Source organism: Gorilla gorilla, chromosome 5 (genome assembly GCF_029281585.2).
Source record: "Gorilla gorilla gorilla isolate KB3781 chromosome 5, NHGRI_mGorGor1-v2.1_pri, whole genome shotgun sequence".
In the NCBI taxonomy this organism is placed as follows: domain Eukaryota; kingdom Metazoa; phylum Chordata; class Mammalia; order Primates; family Hominidae; genus Gorilla; species Gorilla gorilla.
Genome location: NC_073229.2, coordinates 41,997,336 through 42,017,318, shown reverse-complemented (window position 1 = coordinate 42,017,318; position 19,983 = coordinate 41,997,336). Strand labels below are relative to the sequence as shown.

The 19,983-nt window shown below is 39.5% G+C and overlaps 1 protein-coding gene across 2 annotated transcripts in view; it reads left to right on the top strand.

The window, feature by feature from the left end:
• The window catches only part of DCDC2 (doublecortin domain containing 2), a 181,546-nt gene that overhangs the window by 56,039 nt on the left and 105,524 nt on the right, over positions 1-19,983 (top strand). For both annotated transcript variants that reach the window (XM_055390582.1, XM_019028781.3), the window contains 4 exons: positions 1,129-1,205; positions 1,327-1,458; positions 8,620-8,766; positions 10,455-10,509. In XM_055390582.1, the coding sequence (XP_055246557.1) occupies positions 1,129-1,205; positions 1,327-1,458; positions 8,620-8,766; positions 10,455-10,509 (411 nt within the window). The remainder of the gene's footprint in view (positions 1-1,128; positions 1,206-1,326; positions 1,459-8,619; positions 8,767-10,454; positions 10,510-19,983) is intronic.

Here is a 19,983-nt window from a genome sequence, read left to right as displayed (position 1 = left end):
AGCTGTACTTGAGAGCGGCCATAAGGTCAAGGGGAAAATTAAAGGCACCAGGTGGAGATGGAGGTCTGAAATGAATGAACAAGCAGAGACAGCCGGGGACAAAATCAAGATGTGGGGTTAGCTTCGTAAAGGCATATAGTTCCTTCTGAGACAGGCAGAAAAGGAGAAAAATGGTGAGGATCTAGATGAGGTGAGTTGTGGAGGGAAGGAAGGCTGAGGGGCTTCGTGTCTACTGGCTTCTATTTCTTGACATTTGGAATGAAATGACCTGCTGAGAGTGTGTGTGCCTGGAGTGGGATTTTAGGGGTTAGGTGAGGGGTGAGGTGAGATGAGAGGTGAGGATTTGGACTATCCACTGTGGGAAATGGAAAAAGAACTGTGGGAGGAGTGGAGGGCTGGCTGAGCAAGCTATACTGAGGTCCAGGTGATGGCTTGATGCTGAAAGCTGGTCTCAGGTGAGGGCTGCTCGTGGGGCCCCGTGGTTCTCTCTAATAGCAGCTGGGACCCTGGAAGCAAAAAGAGAGGCGAAGGTGATCACATCTACCCAGTTGCAAGGGCTGCGGGAGTCGAGGGTGCTGGCGTGAGTGTACCTGATTCAATGGGGGATAGGGGAGAAAGTGAAACCTGGGAAAAATTGCTTGTGTCAGTCTTAAGAGAAAAGGGTGGGGTCAGGCACTTGGTGGGGGCCAAGGATCAGAAAGCAGGTGCATGGGAATGGGAAAGGAAAGATGATGGAACACGTATGTTGGGCTGCAGGCACAGCACTTCAGAGCTCAAGATTTTATAGGATTATTTTGTTGTTTTTCAGAATGCATTGTTTAAAAATTGTCTTAATATTTTCGTAACAGTCCATGATTTCTGGTTGTTTTTTTTTTTTTCCACAGATCATGAGCAGTGTGCCTAGGGCTTAAGGGAAATTTTCCTTTCTTTTCTTGAGAGCTTTGTTAAGGGCTTATAATATTGCTAAAGGGTGAGCTCAGAGTTTACAGAAATGCTGAGAAAAGCAAGGTTTTAACAAAGGCATAGGAAGTCTCAGGCAGTTCCCTAGAAACTGTAGATTTTCCTCATAGGAAAAAAAAAAGCTAATATAAGCTTAGTGGTTTATATTTTTTTCCTTTGCTTTTAAAGGTAAAACCAGTAATCCATAGCAGGATCAATGTGTCAGCTCGCTTTAGAAAACCGCTTCAGGAGCCGTGCACTATCTTGTAAGTTGAAACCCTTTATACTTCAAGTTAAAATTGGCTTGGTGGTTTCCTTTTGGTTTGGAATTCATGTTGTAGTTTTCAAGGCATAACTGTTTCAGAAGGTTTGCCTCCTGTTTTCCAGCTTGATTGCAAATGGAGACCTCATAAACCCAGCTTCTCGCCTCCTTATCCCCAGAAAAACCTTGAATCAGTGGGATCATGTACTACAAATGGTCACGGAAAAAATCACTCTGAGGAGTGGGGCTGTTCACAGGTATGTCAAAACAAACTTGTAAGTGGAGGAGTTTTTGAATTGTTGAAGATATTCTCGGGAGGCTCCGGAGTCACTGGTCTGTAGATTTGAATTTTGGCTCCCCAGTTAGGCCCCGTATGCCTCAGTTTCTTTATCTGTAGAATGGAGATATACCTCATAGCGTTGTTTAAAATGAGGTAATCCACATACAGAGCTTAAAACAGTCATTGGCACATAGTAGCACATCTACAAATATTAACTGTTTTTATTCTTTGATTTAGAGTGACTAGGCAAACATAACTTTAGTTGAGAAGGATTTTTTGAAAGAGCCAGCCTCTTAACTCTTTTTTTTTTTTTTTTTTGAGATGGAGTCTTGCTCTGTCGCCCAGACTGGAGTGCAGTGGCACGATCTCAGCTCACTGCAAGCTCTGCCTCCTGGGTTCATGCCATTCTCCTGCCTCAGCCTCCCGAGTAGCTGGGACCACAGGCGCCCACCACCACGCCCGGCTAATTTTTTGTATTTTTAGTAGAGACGGGGTTTCTCCATGTTAGCCAGGATGGGCTTGATCTCCTGACCTCGTGATCCGCCCGCCTTGGCCTCCCAAAGTCCTGGGATTACAGGCGTGAGCCACCAAGCCCGGTCCAGCCTCTTAACTCTTAATTGTCCTTTTTTTTTTTTTTTTTTTAAAAGGGGGCATTTATGATTATTTGATAGTTTAAACTATTTGCCTAGGGTAAAAATCAGATATCAGGAAGTATTAGTGCATTTAAAGAGGAGGCATAGAAAGAATAATTTAGTGGGGTTGTCTAAATGTAAGAAATCAAAAGCCTTTTTTTCAGGTTCCGAAATTTAAGTGAAGATTAACATCATAGATTTAAATTGTGAAGCCTATGAAATTATCCCTTGATGGAGGCTGACATTTATTTTCCGTCAGATGGGAGGGTTACAAATAACATATACATGTGCACAACATATTAAAAGTATGTATATGTATATGCTGCTTTAGCAGAGTACACTGTTTCAAGTGTTTGTGTTTTCATACACACGTGATAAAATAGTTCTCAAATGACTGCATATTATGTCTTTCAGGTAAATGTGTATGCAGATTAATGTTTGTATATTTACACATATTAATATCCACAGTCTCATAGTCATTGAGATTTTAAATATAATTAGGTGTTTTAATTGAAAGGAATACTTTACATGTGGCAAAAAATTCAAATACGGTATAAGTAAAGAGCATTTCTCCTATCTTAGGCATGCCCAGTCCTTCTCCCTAGTACTTTTCAGCATCATCCCGGAAATATTCTGTGCATATGCAAGCATATACATTTTTAATTTTTAATTTTATTTTTTTGAGACAGGGTCTCGCTGTGTCACCCAGGCTGGAGTGCAGTGGTGTGATCTCAGCTCACTGCAGCCTCGATTGCGCAGACTCAAGTGATACTCTTACCTGAACCTCCCAAATAGCATGCACCACAACGTCTAGCTTTTGTTTTTTTTTTTCTTTTTTGTAGAGATTAGATTTTGTCATGTCGCCCAAGCTGGTCTTGAACTCCTGGGGTCAAGCAATCCGCCCGCCTTGGCCTCCCAAAGTGCTGGGATTACAGGTGTGAGCCACTGTACCTGGACCACTTTTTAAAAACATAAATGGAAATGCATACATATGTATAAATAAGTAAATACATGTATACAAACACCCCCTTGATTTTTTCCTATAATAAATCTTAGAGATTATTCGTATCAGCACAGATACCTCTATTTTATTATTTTTCATGACTACAAAGTATTTTATTTATTTTTATTTTATTTTTTTTGAGATGGAGTTTCACTCTTGTTGCCCAGACTGGAGTGCAATGGTGGGATCTTGGCTCACTGCAACCTCCACCTCCTGGGTTCAAGTGATTCTCCTGCCTCAGCCTCTCAAACAGCTGGGATTATAGGTGCCTGCCACCATGCCCATCTAATTAAAAAAATTTTTTTTTCGTAGAGACTGGGTTTCACCATGTTGGCCAGGCTGGTTTCAAACTCCTGACCTCAAGCAATCCACCCGCCTTGGCCTCCCAAAGTGCTAGGATTACAGGTGTGAGCCACTGTGACTGGCCCAAAGTATTCTATTTTAACACAAAGTATTCCAAATCCTAATTTTTTTATTAAGAAATTTTTAGTTGGGCAACATCTCATTTTATAAAATAGAATGAGTGTTCCCAACTTAATTTTTTAGACCAGTTACCTCTTTTTTATAATTTCATTTTTTTATTTTAGATTCAGGGAATACATTTGCAGGTTTGTTACATGGGTATATTGCGTGATGCTGAGATTTCGGGTACAGATGTCGTCATCCAGGAAGTGAGCATAGTACCCAATAAGTAGTTTTTCACTCTATTTCCCTCCCCTCTCTAGCAGTCAACAGTATCTACTGTTCCTGTTTTTATGTCCATCTGTACCCAATATTTAAGCTCCCACTTACTAGTGAGAATAAGTAGTATTTGGTTTTCTGTTCCTGCATTAATTTGCTTAGGATTATGGCCTCCAGCTGCATCCATATTGCTGCAAAGGACAGGATTTCAGTATTTTTATGGCTGCATAGTATTCCATGGTGTATATACACCATATTTTCTTTATCCAGCCCACCATTGATGGAGCACCTAGACTGATTCCACATCTCTGCTATTGTGAATAGCATGGCAATGAACGTACCAGTGCATGCTTCTTTTTGGTAGAATGATTTATTTTCCTTTGGGTTTGATGGATATTTAGGTCATTTCTAATCTTTTGCTATTACATGTACATGTCTTTTGGTATAAGCAAAGTTTATCAGGATATAAAAGTCTAGAAGCTGAATTGTTGTATTAAGTTTCAAATGCCTTTAACATTTTGATAGATACTGCCAATTGCCTCCCAAAGAGTTTATTCTAATTTATATTTTCACCGGAAGTCTATGAACGGGCCTGTTTGTCATACTGTTACCTGTCTAGTAAAACTAACATTTAGTCTTTTCACTCATGTTGAGTGAAAATAGTATTTCATTGTTTTTGGATTTTTATTTAATGTACAACATCATCTGTTGACTATTTCTTATGTGTCAGGCATTATTCTCAGTGCTTTATATTTTTGACTTAATTAACTGAGCGACCCTATGAGGTAGGTAGTGTTTCTATTCTCTTTTAATAGACATGAGATGTGAGACATAGAGCAGGAAAATTATTTGCCCAGGGTTATGGAGATACTGAGTAGCAGGGCTGGGATTCAAGCCTAGTAGGCATTCCGGCTCCAGAGCCTGTGTTCTAAATGACCAAGGTACTCTGTAAGTAAATGCCACATATTTATATCCATTGTATCTGAACTGTCTGTCATGGCCTTTGCACGTTTATCTTATTGATTTATAGGCACTCTCCAGGGGTCCCCAACCCCCAGGCCATGGACTGGTACCATTCCGTGGCCTGTTAGGAACCCGACTGCACAGCAGGAGGTGAGCGGCAGGCAAGCATCACCGCCTACGCTCCACCCCCTGTCAGATCAGCAGCAGCATTAGATTCTCATAGGAACATGAAGCCTATTGTGAACTGTGCATGCGAGGTATCTAGGTTGTGTGTTCCTTATGAGAATCTAATTCCTGATGATTTGAGGGGAACAATGTCATCCCATAACCATCCCATCCCCCACTCTGTCTGTGGAGAAATTATCTTCCGCAAAACCAGTTCCTGGTGCTAAAAAGGTTGGGGACATATTGGGGAAATTGGCCTTTTCTGATGTGAGTTTTAAGTACACTTCTAGTTTGCATTTTCTTTACATTTCTTTTTTCATACAAATATCTTAAATTTTAATGCAGTCTAATTTTCAATCTTTATAATCACTTCGTTTTATGACTTGTTTAGATCTTCCTTACTCCAAGATTATAAGAATATTCTCCTATGTTTTCTCCTTGTATTTTAAAATTTTATTTAAACCTTTGATTTTGTTGGATTTTATTTTGGTGTCAGAAGTAAAGGCAGATCTCAATAATTATAATTTTTTTTACATATATAGTTTTGACATTTGACGTATACATAAATGTAAATCCACCCAATAAGTAATATAAAGGACACAAAGGTATATACAGGTAATTTCACAGCCAGATGTACCTATTCATACATATATTAATATGAAAAAATTTACACACAGGAATAAAATATATTCAAGTAAAAATATAGAAATGAAAGTATAGTTATGTTGCTCAAACACTTGAATACTTAGAGAAACTTCTTTTTTTTTTAAACTTGTATTTTAGGTTCACGGGTACATGTGCAGGTTAGTTGCATAGGTAAACTTGTGTCACGGTAGTTTGTTGTACAGATTATTTTGTCACCCAGGTACTAAGCCTAGTACCCAATAGTTACTTTTACTGTTCCTCTCTCTCCTCCCACCCTCTACCCTCAAGTACGCCCCAGTGCCTGTTGTTCTTCTCTTTGTGTGCATGTGTCCTCATCATTTATCTCCCCCTTGTAAGTGAGGACATGTGATGTTAGGTTTTCTGTTCCTGTGTTAGTTTGTAAAGGATGATGGCCTCCAGCTCTTTCCATGTTCCTGCAAAGGACATGATCTGACCCCTTTTTTACGGCTGCATAGTATTCCATGGTGTATATGTACCACTTTTTCTTTATCCAGTCTACCATTGATGGACATTTAGTTTGATTCCTTTTCTTTACTATTGTGAATAGTGCTGCAATGAACATATGGGCGCCTGTGGTCCCAGCTACTCGGGAGGCTGAGGCAGGAGAATGGCATGAACCCAGGGGGCAGAGCTTGCAGTGAGCCGAGATTGCGCCACTGCACTCCAGCCTGGCGACAAAGCAAGACTCCGTCCCAAAAAAAAAAAAAAACGTATATTCTGTTTTGGGATGGAGAGTTCTATAGAGGTTTATCACATCCATTTTGTCCAAGGTTGAGTTCAGGTCCTGAATATCTTTGCTAATTTTCTGCTTTTATGATCTATGTAATACTGTCAGTGGAGTGTTGAAGTTTCCCACTATTATTATGTGGGAGTCTAAATCTCTTTGTGGATTTCTAAGAACTTGCTTTATGAATCTGGGTGCTCCTGTGTTGGGTGCGTATATATTTAGGATAGGTGAAATTCTTAATGTAATGGCAGATATGAGAGATTTGGTTGCTGCTCTCTTGGGATATGACCGTTTTCCTTTAACGTTAATAAATCTTATGGTTGGCCCCTCCCTATGTATCAGTATATTCATATATAAAAAGCATCCCATAAAAATTTACCGAACTTGCTTTTTATGTTTCTTATGTTTGTAGCAAAAGAATAAAGTAGAGCAACAACAGTTATATAAAAGAAGGCTAAAATCATGAATTAGAATTTATTCAGTGCTGGACCAGGCGTGGTGGCTCATGTCTGTAATCCCAGCACCTTGGGAGGATCACTTGAGCCCAGGAGTTCGAGACCAACCTGGGCAACATAGCAAAACCTTGTCTCTGTTAACAAAAAGAATTTATTCACTGCGTTTTACTTACCTGTAGAGGAAACAAGTCAAATCTTGGTTGTTTCCAGAGTCCACAGCTATGCTGGCTTTTAATTTCTAGCTATGAAATTACTACTGATTGAGATATAACTATTTTGAAGAAAAGTGGAAAAATAATGCTTGGGTATAGGCCATTGGCTCTCAAGCAGGTAAGATTTTGCCCCTTGGGGACATTTGGCAGTGCCTGAAACCATTTTTGGTAGTCCCAACTGGGGATGGAGTGGCTACTGCTACTGTTTAGTGGGTGGAGGCCAAAGGTGCTGCTAATAAACATGTTACAATGTACAGGGCAGCCTACTCACCTTTCCAACAAAGAATTGTCTGGTCCAAAATGTCAATAATGCCAGTATTCAGAAACCCTGGTCAAGTGTTTTTTGAGATAGCATCTTACTATGTTGCCCAGGCTGGTCTTGAACTCCTGGGCTCAAGCAATCCTCTTGCCTCAGCCTTCCAAGTAGCTGGAACTATAGGCATGGGCCACCATGTCCAGCTTAAGTTAAGGCAAAAAACATAGAATTCTGGGTTAAGTATTGATGTTTAGACTTGTTAGGAGTAGAGGTACAATGTTATAAAGAAAGAGACTTTACCATCTATATACTAACTAAAAACACAAATACATTTCAGGAATGTTGGTGGCTATCTTCATTGTATTTCATGGTTCTGTATGATATGGCCATTTATGTCATCAGGAAACAAGCTGACAGGTCAATGGGTTTTTTTTTGCATCTGTAAATGACATTTAATCTTATTATGTAATATAGGAAGACAGAAAGCTTTTTGATAATACTGAAATCCTTCCATTTATTAATAGCTCTTGCTTATAACCTTAAAAAATATGCACTGTCTTTCTGGTTAAGTTTTCTAATGCTTATTTTCCTGTTCTTTAAAAAAATTTTGTGGACATTTAAAATCATCTGGTAAAATTATGACTGTTCTTTTAATAAGTAACATATTAATTGTAGCTCGTAGCAGCAGTTCTACAGTAAAGGAAGGTTATTGTGAAACTGCTCGATTCTGGGAAGATATAATGTTCACTCTTGTTTTGCTTAGTAGGGGCGGCAAAAAAAAGAAGCACAGATGCTATGCAGTTCTGCATCATTAACACTGGCAATGGGTTCTTTTACCTCCTGCCCTCTCACCCCATTGTTCCTGACCCGGTTCTGTGTGTGTTTGTATGTAATATTTTGGTTGAGGGCTGTTCTTACACAGAATGTGGTCAGAAGCTTGCCAGCCTGATGAATATGCTAAGAAAATAAAATTTAAAAGTATGAACAAAATATAAATAGAAGAATCAATGTTCAATGGAAACAGAGCTTTATTTAAAGCACTGTGATCTGTACAAGTTAATTTTTCTCCTCTAAAATTTTAATATGGCAGCAATAGGGATCCTTATGCCAGATCATCAGACTCACTGGGGTGAAACCCTGTACAGCAAGATAGTCATCGTATCTGCATTATAACATTAGCATTTAGTGGAATCTAATAACTTTGAGGCATCTATAATGCAATAATGAGAATAGTAACAAATGAGCTAAATTAAGTACAGAATGTTTTTAATTTACTATGTAATTTTAATTTTTTTGACATCCAGAATACTTTGTAATCTTAAGCAATTCTTTAAATGTTGGTTAAAATTCTAATTGTTGGTGTTCATATTTTTGACAGGCTCTATACTTTAGAAGGAAAACTTGTTGAGAGTGGAGCAGAGTTGGAGAATGGGCAGTTTTATGTGGCTGTTGGCAGAGATAAGTTTAAGAAACTGCCTTACAGTGAGTTACTTTTTGACAAGTCAACGATGAGAAGGCCTTTTGGGTAAGTCTTACTCCTTACCACTCCTCATGCTTTAGTTACCACTTGAAATAGCATTGGGTCTTTTGCTGACCACCATTATATTTTATGTAATTGATAATCTTATTTATCACTTAGAATGGAAAGCATATATGGTATACATTGATCTTTGTCTTTATTGCCATGATGGGAGACTGAAAGCTATTGAACAAAAATATAATTTCTGGGAAGTTATGAAAGACTACATAGTTTTTTTTTAGCGTGCATGAAATTTATAGTAAATGCAAAAATTTATTATTGTGAAGAAGATACAGGGCAATGAGCTTCCCTACAGCAAACATTATTAGAAGTTTTTGTGTCTTAATAGTTGCTAGACGAAATAACTTTTCAGTTGGTTTGGATAGAAACATCCAAGAGTGTTAAAAAACCCATAATATTTTATACTTGTTTTAATAATAACTGTAAAATATAAAAACAACATAATCCCACTTATGCAAATAGAGAGGATGGGTGTAAAGTTAATTCATGTAAGATTTTAAGGATTATACTTTTAATTACAATATACCGTAAACAGTTTTTCTCCACCAAATGTCATATATTTGTGAAAGATGCTTTATTTCAGCCTAGGAGATACACTGCGGAGTCACTCAAGAAGAGCTCTGGCCCGTGCTGCAGGATCTCTCGGCTTGCTCATGGTGCCCAGGGATCCATCTCTGTTGCTTTTCCCAGAGATTCTGTGGCCACCTTGCCATTGCAAACCAATTTTCTTGTGGTTGTCATCTGCAGAAGTAGAGCAGAATATCACCAGTGTGTTTGCAATTAATTCACAATTTGTGTAACTTGATGGAGAGGCTGGCCAAGAGCTTCTAAATAAGTAATAGATGAAATGGAATTTCAGGGGTGGTGTTTGAACTATGCGAGAGCACATGGTTTTCTAGCACCTTTGAATTATTTACCAGCTGACTTATTGCTAACCAACCTTACCCATCCATGAAATCAAATCTTTAGCCATCTTTGCTAAGCAGCCCTAGGTTAACCTGCTGTGAACAACAGTGTGTACTTGATGGTAATAAGAAAACTGTAACTCACGTTGGCCTTTCTCATACAATTAATAAGAATTTTTTTTATATATGTGTCCTTCTATTTTTGGAGAGATTCAGTTGGGTTTCAAGATGGGTCTTTTCCTACTAATACAGATATCAACAAAACAACTTATTCTTACAGACTAAAAGAATTTTTAACTTTTTGGTGAGGACAACTTGTTTAAAAACTACCTGAATGCAAATGCCAGTGTTTTACCTCTGCTCTTCTATCAGAGGTAGACATAGAAGACATCATAGAAACGAAGGAAATTTGTTTTTAACTCAGTCTGGAAAAATCATTATTCACATTTGGAAATGATTTTTTGAAATGCAAATAGGACACTTTGGGATCTGGATAAAAATGCTATACAAATTTCAGGTGATACTAAAAGTTTACTTGTAAGCATTGATTAAAATAGTATACAGGAAAACATTACAAATCTTTTGAGATGGAATTTGGAAATGTTATGATCTTTGTGAAATTGGGAAAGTATGTGTTAAAGTGTATGTTATCTACCTTTTGTGAAACACAGCAGTAAACAGTTGACTTCCAGGTGGGGATAATTATCTTGCATTGTACATTATTTGTAAACAACATTCAGATTTCTAAATTGCAATTTGTTTCCACAGTCAGAAAGCTTCTTCACTACCTCCTATTGTAGGATCCAGAAAGTCTAAAGGGAGTGTAAGTATCAGCTGCTTTCCTCTTTAATGCTCTATATTTTTATATGATACAAAGAGACTGTCCTTTGGGCTTCAATTAAGTTCCAAGAGATAAAACTTAGCTGCTTCGTGGTGTATAACCAATTATGTGAAACAGCACTAGAACTTTAATGTTACACTTATGGTCCTAAACAGAGCTAACATTTTTTAGAATATGTATTTTAAAATTTTTTCCTTGTATATACACCTGACATAATTTATATTGCACTTAAAATCTTGGCAATAATACTTAAAACTATAAGAACCATTGTAGTAGGTCACATCAATGATCATCCAGTCTTGGTTTCCATCTTTAACGAAGACTAAAAGGGAAGTTTTGGTGAGAAAAGGGATAATCCTCATTAATATTCCTTGAAAAGATTGAGAATTGTTCCAGGTATTTAGTTTGCCATCTGAATCTTTTCCATTTATCATTTATTCGTGGTTTGTTAATTCAGCAAACATTTATTAAATACCTACTCTGTGGGAGTAACGACAGCATTTAGTAGGTAATTTCCTAACCTTCTTGTATTTTCAGTCTGCGCTCCCTGATGGGGTGAGCTCCATGTCATGCCAGAGCATTGCCTTGGCAGTTCTTCCTGGCTGAAGCTTCTCTTTCTTCCCTTTTGGTTGAATTGCCCGACAAGTTGTGATCAGAACTGATTTGACATCTTCCACCCACACCCTGAATTAATTAAGCAACATTCTTGTTTTGGTATTTTGTAAAGTAAATGATTTCTAGGCAATGATATTGTCTCCTAATGATTTAGATCCCTCCTTTTTTTTGGTTATATCATGTGAAATTCTTGAAAGAAAGACAAATAATTTTGTGTACATAAGTAGTGCCGAACCCAGCATAACAGATATTAAAAACTCATTAGCTGAGACTCTTGTACTATTTATGACAAAAATAGAATAAAAATCAATAGAGCTCTTGCCCTTAAGCAACTTACAATCTACTTGAAATAAAGAAGATAGCTTAAAAAGGCAACAAACAAGCTTATGCTAAACATCAAATATCTACAGATTGGTGACCATGAGAGGGAGGGAAGGACTGAATGTACAATGGCAGCAGTCCACAGAGGAAGCTGAATTTAAGCTCTGCCTTTGAAACTGTTTAAAATTCAGAAAAAGGTAGATGAGGGGAGAGGACCTTCAGATCCAAGGGAGGGTGAGACGGTTGGGGCAGACGTGGGCATGCGAAGAAGCAGTCACGCTGGCTGACATTTACCGGGCCCTTGAGGGCTCAACACTATGCCAAGCTCTTTACAGTAGTGATTTATTTAACCTCACCACACAAGGCAGGCATCTTTGTCATCTACATTTAAAAAGGAATGAAGAAAGGAAGTACACAGAGTAGAAGTGACAGGTTCAAAGCCTCCCATTGAAGGCAGAGGTTGCAGTGAGCAGACATTGCCCCACTGCACTTCAGCCTGGGTAACAGAGTGAGACCCTGTCTCAAAAAAAATGAAACAAAATAACATAAAATACAATATAATACAAACAAAGGCTCCTACTGAGCAAATGGCAGGGGAGGAATTGCATCCACACAGCCAGCTCAGAGCTCCTGCTCCCGAGCCCCGGGACAATGAGTCCCTTAGGCTGACTGGAACAGATGGTCCTTTTTGGTGTGGGGGCTGATGTGCCTGACATGGTAGGGTGGTGACAGTTATTACATGATCTTGAATAGCAGAATGAAGAGTCTAGTGTTTGTCCTTGAATAGAGGGCAACCCACAAGGGCTTCTGAGAGGTGAGAATATTAATCTGAGTCCATTTTGGGAGCATCAGATCTTTTACATGGAGGAAGACTTCACATGGTGAGAAGCCATGGATGGTTGTAAGGCGGTTGCAACTATCTTGGTATGAGGGGAAAGGAGCCTAGACTGGGGAGGTGGTAGAGGCAGCAGGAAGTGATGATTGTTCTGGAAGAAACCAAGCAACAAAGGATTTGTGTGATGATTGGATACAAGGGGTTAATGGAGAAATTGGGGTCAAAGATAACTGAGGTTTTTAAGCTTGGAATTTGAGAAACTGGTAGTTCTATGGCCAAGAAGAGGGCAGCCAGGGCAAAGAATGACCTACGTAATTTCAAACATGTTGAGTTGGAAGTATCATCAGGAAAAACTTAGTTGAAAGTGTGCCGCAAGCAGTTGTAAATGGCAGAGCTGAGGCCTGCCAAGGACATCAGGACTGAAGCTGCAGTTGCAGGTGGTGGTTTTTTTTTTTTTTTTTTTTTGAGACAGGGTCTCACTCTGTCACCCAGGGTGGTGTACAGTGGCATGATCATGGTTTACTGTAGCCTTGACCTCCCAGGCTCAAGCGATCCTCTCACCTCAGTCTCCTGAGTAGCTGGGACTCCAGGCATGTGCCACCATGCCTGGCTAATTTTTGTGTTTTTTGTGGAGACAGAGTTTCACCTTGTTGCCCAGGCTGTTCTCAAAGTCCTGGGCTCCAGCGATCGGCCTGCCTTGGCCTCGCAAAGTGTTAGGATTACATGTGTGAGCCACCGCACCTGGCCTGAGTTGTAGATTTGAACAGCCATGTAATGGTCCTAGTTGAACAGCAGACATAGCATCACTGTGGTACTTCATCACCCAGCACAGCTTGCGCAGAGCAGGTCTCACTGGTGCTGCCAAGTGAGAGAATGGATGAGGGACTCCTAGAGGAAGATGATGCGGTGAGAATTACAGAGGGCCCAGGCTTGAGGCAACCTAACTTCACAGCTGCGGGGTCAAAGAGGAGTGAGAAGAATATTTCAGGAGGTGAAAACGATATCAGAGCAACTATAAAGCTAAATAAAACTCATGAATTTAGGGATTGGAAATTGTATTTTGCTTTTTTTGTTTTTCTTTAGGACTTTGTAGTAGAATCCCTTCTGTGTACTGTATAGATATTAGCTTATTAATTCTCACACTGCAGCTAGAGGAATGATGATTTAACAGAGACCCATTGTAATTGAATAAATTGATCAATAAATTGATCCCAAGTCACAGGGAAAGTCGATGTCAGGACCAAAGTCATGACCCAACTCTTAGTATTCACAGTGACTGAACTTTGGAATGATATGTTTAGTATTCTGAAATTTGAAAAACTAAAATTTTCATTAAAAATGTGTAGAGCATTTCCTGCTTTAAAATGCATGTGTAGGTACACACATACAATTTTTATTTCTTGCTCATTTGTAATTTTTTTAGACTGTGCTGTGAATACTATGATACATCAATGTCATCACATCAATTCATCTGATGATTGAATTTTCCAGGTGTATGGCACAGTAGTAAGCCCCAGGGATACAGCAATGAGCGCAAAGATCTGATGCTGTCTCTGATACTCATGGTCTACTTGAGTAGACAAAGGTGAAACAAGCGATTCCATTAATCAATGGATACTTATGAAGTATGATAAAAATGAAAGAAAAGTGCACAGTAACATGAAAGACAATAAAAGAAAAACACATTTAGATAGGTGTGTCAGGGGAGGCCTCATGGAGGAAGTGACGTTAAGCAAAGACTCAGTTATAAGGCATATTTGCATCTCATAGAAAGCAAAGTTGTCAAACGTTCCATGCTATGACTTAGAAAAATAAAATGATAGCAGAGTTTGTCCCTCTTCCACAGTGTTCCCATAGCACCCTGTATTCATCCACTCCATCCGTCATCCATTCCAAACATACTCACTGAGCTCCTACTAAGTGCCAGGAACTGTAGGCACTGAGCGTATAGTGGTAGATAGATGAGGAGTTAGACTTATGGTGCTTTCATTCTAGTGTGTGTGTGCGTGTATGTATGTGTGTGGGGGGGAGGGTATGGATGGGATGAATGGGAGTAGACAGACGATCAACTAGTAAACAAATGTACAAATAGTTTCAGATGGTGATAAATGCTATGGGGAAAATAAAATGTAGCAGGGCATTGATTTATATAAAATTGTCTGAAACTGAGACCTTAATGATATCTAACGGAGCCAATTGTGCCAGGGATGAGGCTGGGGAAGAAGAGCATCCAAGGCAGAGGAAACAAAGTCACACAGGCCCTTGCTAAAGAGCCTGGCATGTGAGGAGGGCAGAAAGAAGGCCGTGAATGAAATTGGAGAGGCAGGCAGGGCTCAATCATATAGGCATGCAAAGAGTTTGGATTTTATTTCTTGATGGGGTGCCATTTGAGGGTTATAGGGAGGGAGTGATATAATTTGCTTCAAAAAAAATTTTTTTTTTTTTTTTTGAGACAGAGTCTCACTCTGTTGCCCAGGCTGGAGTGCAGTGGCATGATCTTGGCTCACTGCAACCTCTGCCCCGCGGGTTCAAGCAATTCCCTGCCTCAGCCTCCTGAGTAGCTGGAATTACAGGCGCCCGCCACCATGCCTGGCTAATTTTTGTATTTTTTTTTTTTTTTTAGTAGAGACGGGGTTTCACCATCTTGGCAAGGCTGGTCTTGAACTCCTGGCCTCATGATCCACCTGCCTCAGCCTCTCAAAGTGTTGGGATGAGAGGCGTGAGCCACCACGCCTGGCCTGCTTTACATTTTTAAGTGCTCATTCTGGCTGTGGTATCTCTAGAGAAATGGTTTGGGGCAAGAATAGAAGCAGGAGGCAGTGGGACACGTACAGGTATGTGATATAGGTGAGTCTGCTAGGTGGCCACAGTGAGGGCGGACATCTATTATAACTCTTCTTTGAGTATATTGTCATTGATTGATTCGCTGATCCAACAACTATTGAGTTCATATGATGTCCTGGGACTGTTCTGGTGCTTCAGGGCCCAGAGATTCTGAAGTACTAAATTCACGGAGGTTACATTCCAGAAACAAATGCACAATACGTGTGATATACACCAGGGATAAACATGAATAAAAATACATGAAGACATGGGAAGAGGAAGTGAGAGAGGGTGCTATTTCAACTGGGTGGTTGGAAAGGCCTCTTTCAGGAGGTCACGTTTGAGTGGAGGAGAATAACCCCTGGCCCCGTGCCCGCTGCCTGGTAGGTTCTCACTAACTGGGCTTAGGCAGTGTGTGAATGTTTGGCATTGAGCCACACAACTTCCTATGCCAGTAAATCCAAAGTCACAAGCTCGATTTTTAACAGGATTAATTTACTCCTTTCCTTTAATGAATTGGTTCCCTGGAGAATGCATGCATTTTATAGATCATTAGCTGCCTGGCACTGCGAGGAGGGGTGTGAGTGAAGGGGACTGTGTGGGGAGAGCTTAGCTTCTGGCTGTAGGAACCACTGCAAAATCCATGGGGAAAGCACCCTAAATTCATGATGCAAATCAAAGGGGACACAGAACTAGAGTTTTAGAAATTTATTTTTCCCTACGTGGCTTTCTAGGAATTGCTCTTTTGCATATAGAAGGGAATGTGGATGAGGGACTGGTAGAGCTTGAGAGAGAAAGAGAGAAAGCAGCTGCCATAGTCTACACAGGGACCCCTGCTGGTGCGTAACTGAGTTGGTCAGGGAGCCTGGGGAATGCCTTGTGCAACGCAAGACAGACCAGAAGTCATTCCTTTTATAGCCTCAGTGCTGTGGGAGTCACAGAAATTAGCATGTTGAGAAAAATTTTAAGTTGTGATTCTAGCCTTAAAAACAAAAGGAAGATGTAAATAAATTATCTTAAATTCGCTGAGCTTGAAGAATAAACCCATCTGCAGAAGGCTATTTTCTAGTGACAAGGTGACACCGTGTAGAATCACAGCACCCTCTATTGGAAAAGACGAAAAAATCAGGAAAGTATTTGAAAGTGAAAGCCAACGACTAAATGATCTTTTGTTGTCCTTATTACCATTTGGCTTATACATCTTATGGTCAGTAGTTTACAGGATCAAATATTATGAATTCTACGGTTTTGACAAAAAAATTTCGTTATTATTCAAGTATCACAATGTCACTGTGAAGCAAGTTATACACATATTAAGATGAATTCCTCATACTCCAAAACTCCATTTTGCCATGGGGGAAACTGAGGCTGGTATAGGTAAAAGGGCTTCTTACTCTTGTCATCACCAGATATGCAGATGAGAGAGATGTCAGGTGGAGTCACCGTCTAGTCCCTACCCCCCACCCCGAGCTTATAATGTCTCTGGGTGCACCCATGAAATACATCGTGAAGGCTGCTCACTGAGGCAAACCTCTCATGAAATTATTTTAAATTTGATGTTTTTTGGTCTATATGTTTTTGGCACATTTTCCTGGGGACTGGAAATGAGTCTTTATGCTAATGAAAAAAACCTGAGTTGGTTGGCTCTAGTTGGAAAGAGCCTAGGGAACTGTTTAAGAAGTATCCCAGTCTTGGCCAGGTGTGGTGGCTCATGCCTGTAATCCCAGCACTTTGGGATGCCAAGTGGGGGGGATCATTTGAGGTCAGGAGTTTGAGAGCAGCCTGGCCAACATGGGGAAACCCCGTCTCTACTAAAAATACAAAAATTAGCCAGGTGTGGTGGCGGGTGCCTGTAATCCCAGCTAATCGGGAGGCTGAGGCACGAGAATCACTTGAACCTGGGAGGCGGAGGTTGCAGTGAGCCAAGATAGCACCACTGCACTCTAGCCTGGGCAGTAGAGTGAGAGTCTCAAAAAAAAAACAAAACAAAACAAAACAAAAAATATCCCAATCTTGGTAGAGTGAGGGATGATTGGAGGCTGTTTTAGGCTTTTTGTTTGTTTGAGCCAGAGGTTTGGTATTCCTTTTGGATATACTGATAATGCATGTGAGACAAAGGGCAGGACAGTGGTTGGAGTATCTCAAGGGGTCTAGTTTTTGCATAGGACACCCTGTCAAATTAGGCTGCTTCTTGATTTCTTCCACTTTGAGATAAAGCCATAATTTGTTACTTCTGGGATGGCTGTTTTAGGGAACCATACTATATAATAGGAGTTTTTAGTGCTTTGGACATTAGAAAGTTTCAGTGTAGTAGAAAAATCAGACCCTTAGAAAGTTAATTTATCTATAAAATGGTGATAATAATACTTATCTATAAATTTGGTAAGTATTTGTGTTAATGTGTATGTAGCATGTAAGGGACACCCAGTGATATCGTTTTATTACTGGGATAGCTGTATGAGATAGCAAAACTCCCCTATCTCTTATACTCTGCCAATAGCAATGACTATCTATGTATTTGAGTTACAAGTCACATGTGGAAGCCTTACAGAAAGAAAAAGCTCCCTCTCTCCCTTTGTCCTTTCCCCTCTCTAACTATGTATAATTTATGTAATTGTGTAAAACAAATATATGAATTATATGTGTATATAATTTATATATATATAGTGTATTATGTATTTTCACATGAACACTTTAGATGAATCAACTTTTTTCTCTTCTCTGCCTTCACCCTCCTTTTTTTTTTTTTTCTTAAAAGCATTTAGCTGGGTGCAGTGACACATGCTTGTAATCCCAGCTATTGAGGAGGCTGAGGTAGGAGGATTGCTTGAGTCCAGGAATTTGAGGCCAGCCTGGGGAACATAGCAAGAGCCTATCTTTAAAAAAAAAAAAAAAAAAAAAAAAAAAGCATTTCAATTATTTTAAATTTTCTAATTACAAAACAATTCTTTCCTGTCTTAGTTTAGTTTACTTTTTACTCACAAAGTTCCTGGAAATTAGTTATTACTCAATAATTGAATGCATGAGTGTCAACTGCAAAATCTATGCATTATGTAGTGATTTGAATCAATTAGTCTTTCTTAATACTCCAAAATTACCCTTTTTCGAGTGTCTTTATTCAGAAATTTGATAAATCGGAACTTTCCTGTCTATTCATAAACAAGAGTGGTGACTTAGAAAGACACGTGCTCCAGAGTGGGGCTTCTGCGTCTCCCTTGTTGTGCCGCTTTGTGAGTAATGCTTTCCCCAGAGAACTGCAGAAAATGATCCTGCTGAGCTACAGGGTTTCTCATTCTTTGGGTTCCATTCCAGTCCTTGCAAGTTCAACAGCATCTCAGAACATTCTAGTAGGCTTGCTAACGGCGTGTGAAAGGTTGATCTTCTCATCTAAAGCTTTAAAATTTTTAAAATCGACCAGGTGCAGTGGCTCACACATGTAAATCCCAGCACTTTGGGAGGCTGAGGTGGGTGGATCACCTGAGGTCAGGAGTTCAAGACCAGCCTGGTCAACATGGTGAAACCCTGTCTCTACTAAAAATTCAAAAAAATTTACCTGGGTGTGGTGGTGTGCACTTATCATCCCAGCTACTTGGGAGGCTGAGGTAGGAGAATCTCTTGAACCTAGGTGGCGGAGGTTGCAGTGAGCCGAGATTGCACCACTTTACTCCAGCCTGGATGACAGAGTGAGATTCTATCTAAAAAAATAAAATAAAATTTTAAAATCTTGGGATGAAAGACTCCATTGAGAATAAAAGGGACTATGAGACTTGGCTGATGCTTTTGGAACTTCTGCTATAATCGTATATTTCTTCTGCCAGACAGTTTATGGCAGAGCTTAAGTTTCTCAAGAAAGAATCCTCAAAGAAAAGAAAAGAAAAAAAAAAAACCTCTGGTTGCAGTGACCATAATAATTAAATGGAAACTGTATGTTTAAATTGCAGTTGGAATAGGAAATTAAATTACACAAAAAGTGTTATAGATTTGGACAAGTTTTCATACTGTTAATAAACCTATGCATAATTCATTTACTTGTAGGCTATGACAAAATAGCATAAATAACTTCATTTGTAAGGCTGTGAATTTTTCCATTCCTAATTGGATGATGGCTAAATCCATTTAAATGCTTCTGGATGACTGAATATATAAATGTTTAAAATGAACAGTTATAATAGTTTTCTAGGCAGATTTGTTTATTTAATATTACTACATTTACTTTCAGACACAAGCATAGTACAGATGTTGCATAAAGATTACACTCAATATGGTATGAGTTTGATATGATTTTTAAGAAAAATATTACCTCTCTGCTCTTGAAGAAAGCATTCTGATACTTATTAAACAAACACCATACATCACGCACTGTACTAGTCACTCCATAAGCCTTACCATTGCATCCTCATGCTAGACCTAAAGGCAAGTACATTAACTCCACTCAAATGATGAGGAAACTGAGGCTTAGAGAAATTAAGAGTTAGTTAACCCATGGTCCCTGTGTTCAGTGGCAGAGCAGTAGCTCTCAGCCATGTATTTGGGGTTTCTAAAACTTGCATTCTTTCCACTACCTGCAGCCTCTCACCATATACTCTCAGGTAAGTTTAGCACCTGAGCATCTGAGAGCCAAGGCTGCCTTAGTAAGGGAGTTTCTTGTTCTTTTTCTTTCCTTTTCTTTTCTTTTTGTTAGAGATGGGGTCTCACTTTGTTGCCCAGGCTGGAGTACAGTGGTATGATCACAGCACACTGCAATCTCAAACTCATGGGTTCAAGTGATCCTCCTGTGTCAGCCTCTTGAGTAGCTGGGGCTACAGGCATGCACCAGAATGCCAAGTTGATTTTTTTAATTTTTAATTTTAGAGATGGAGGGT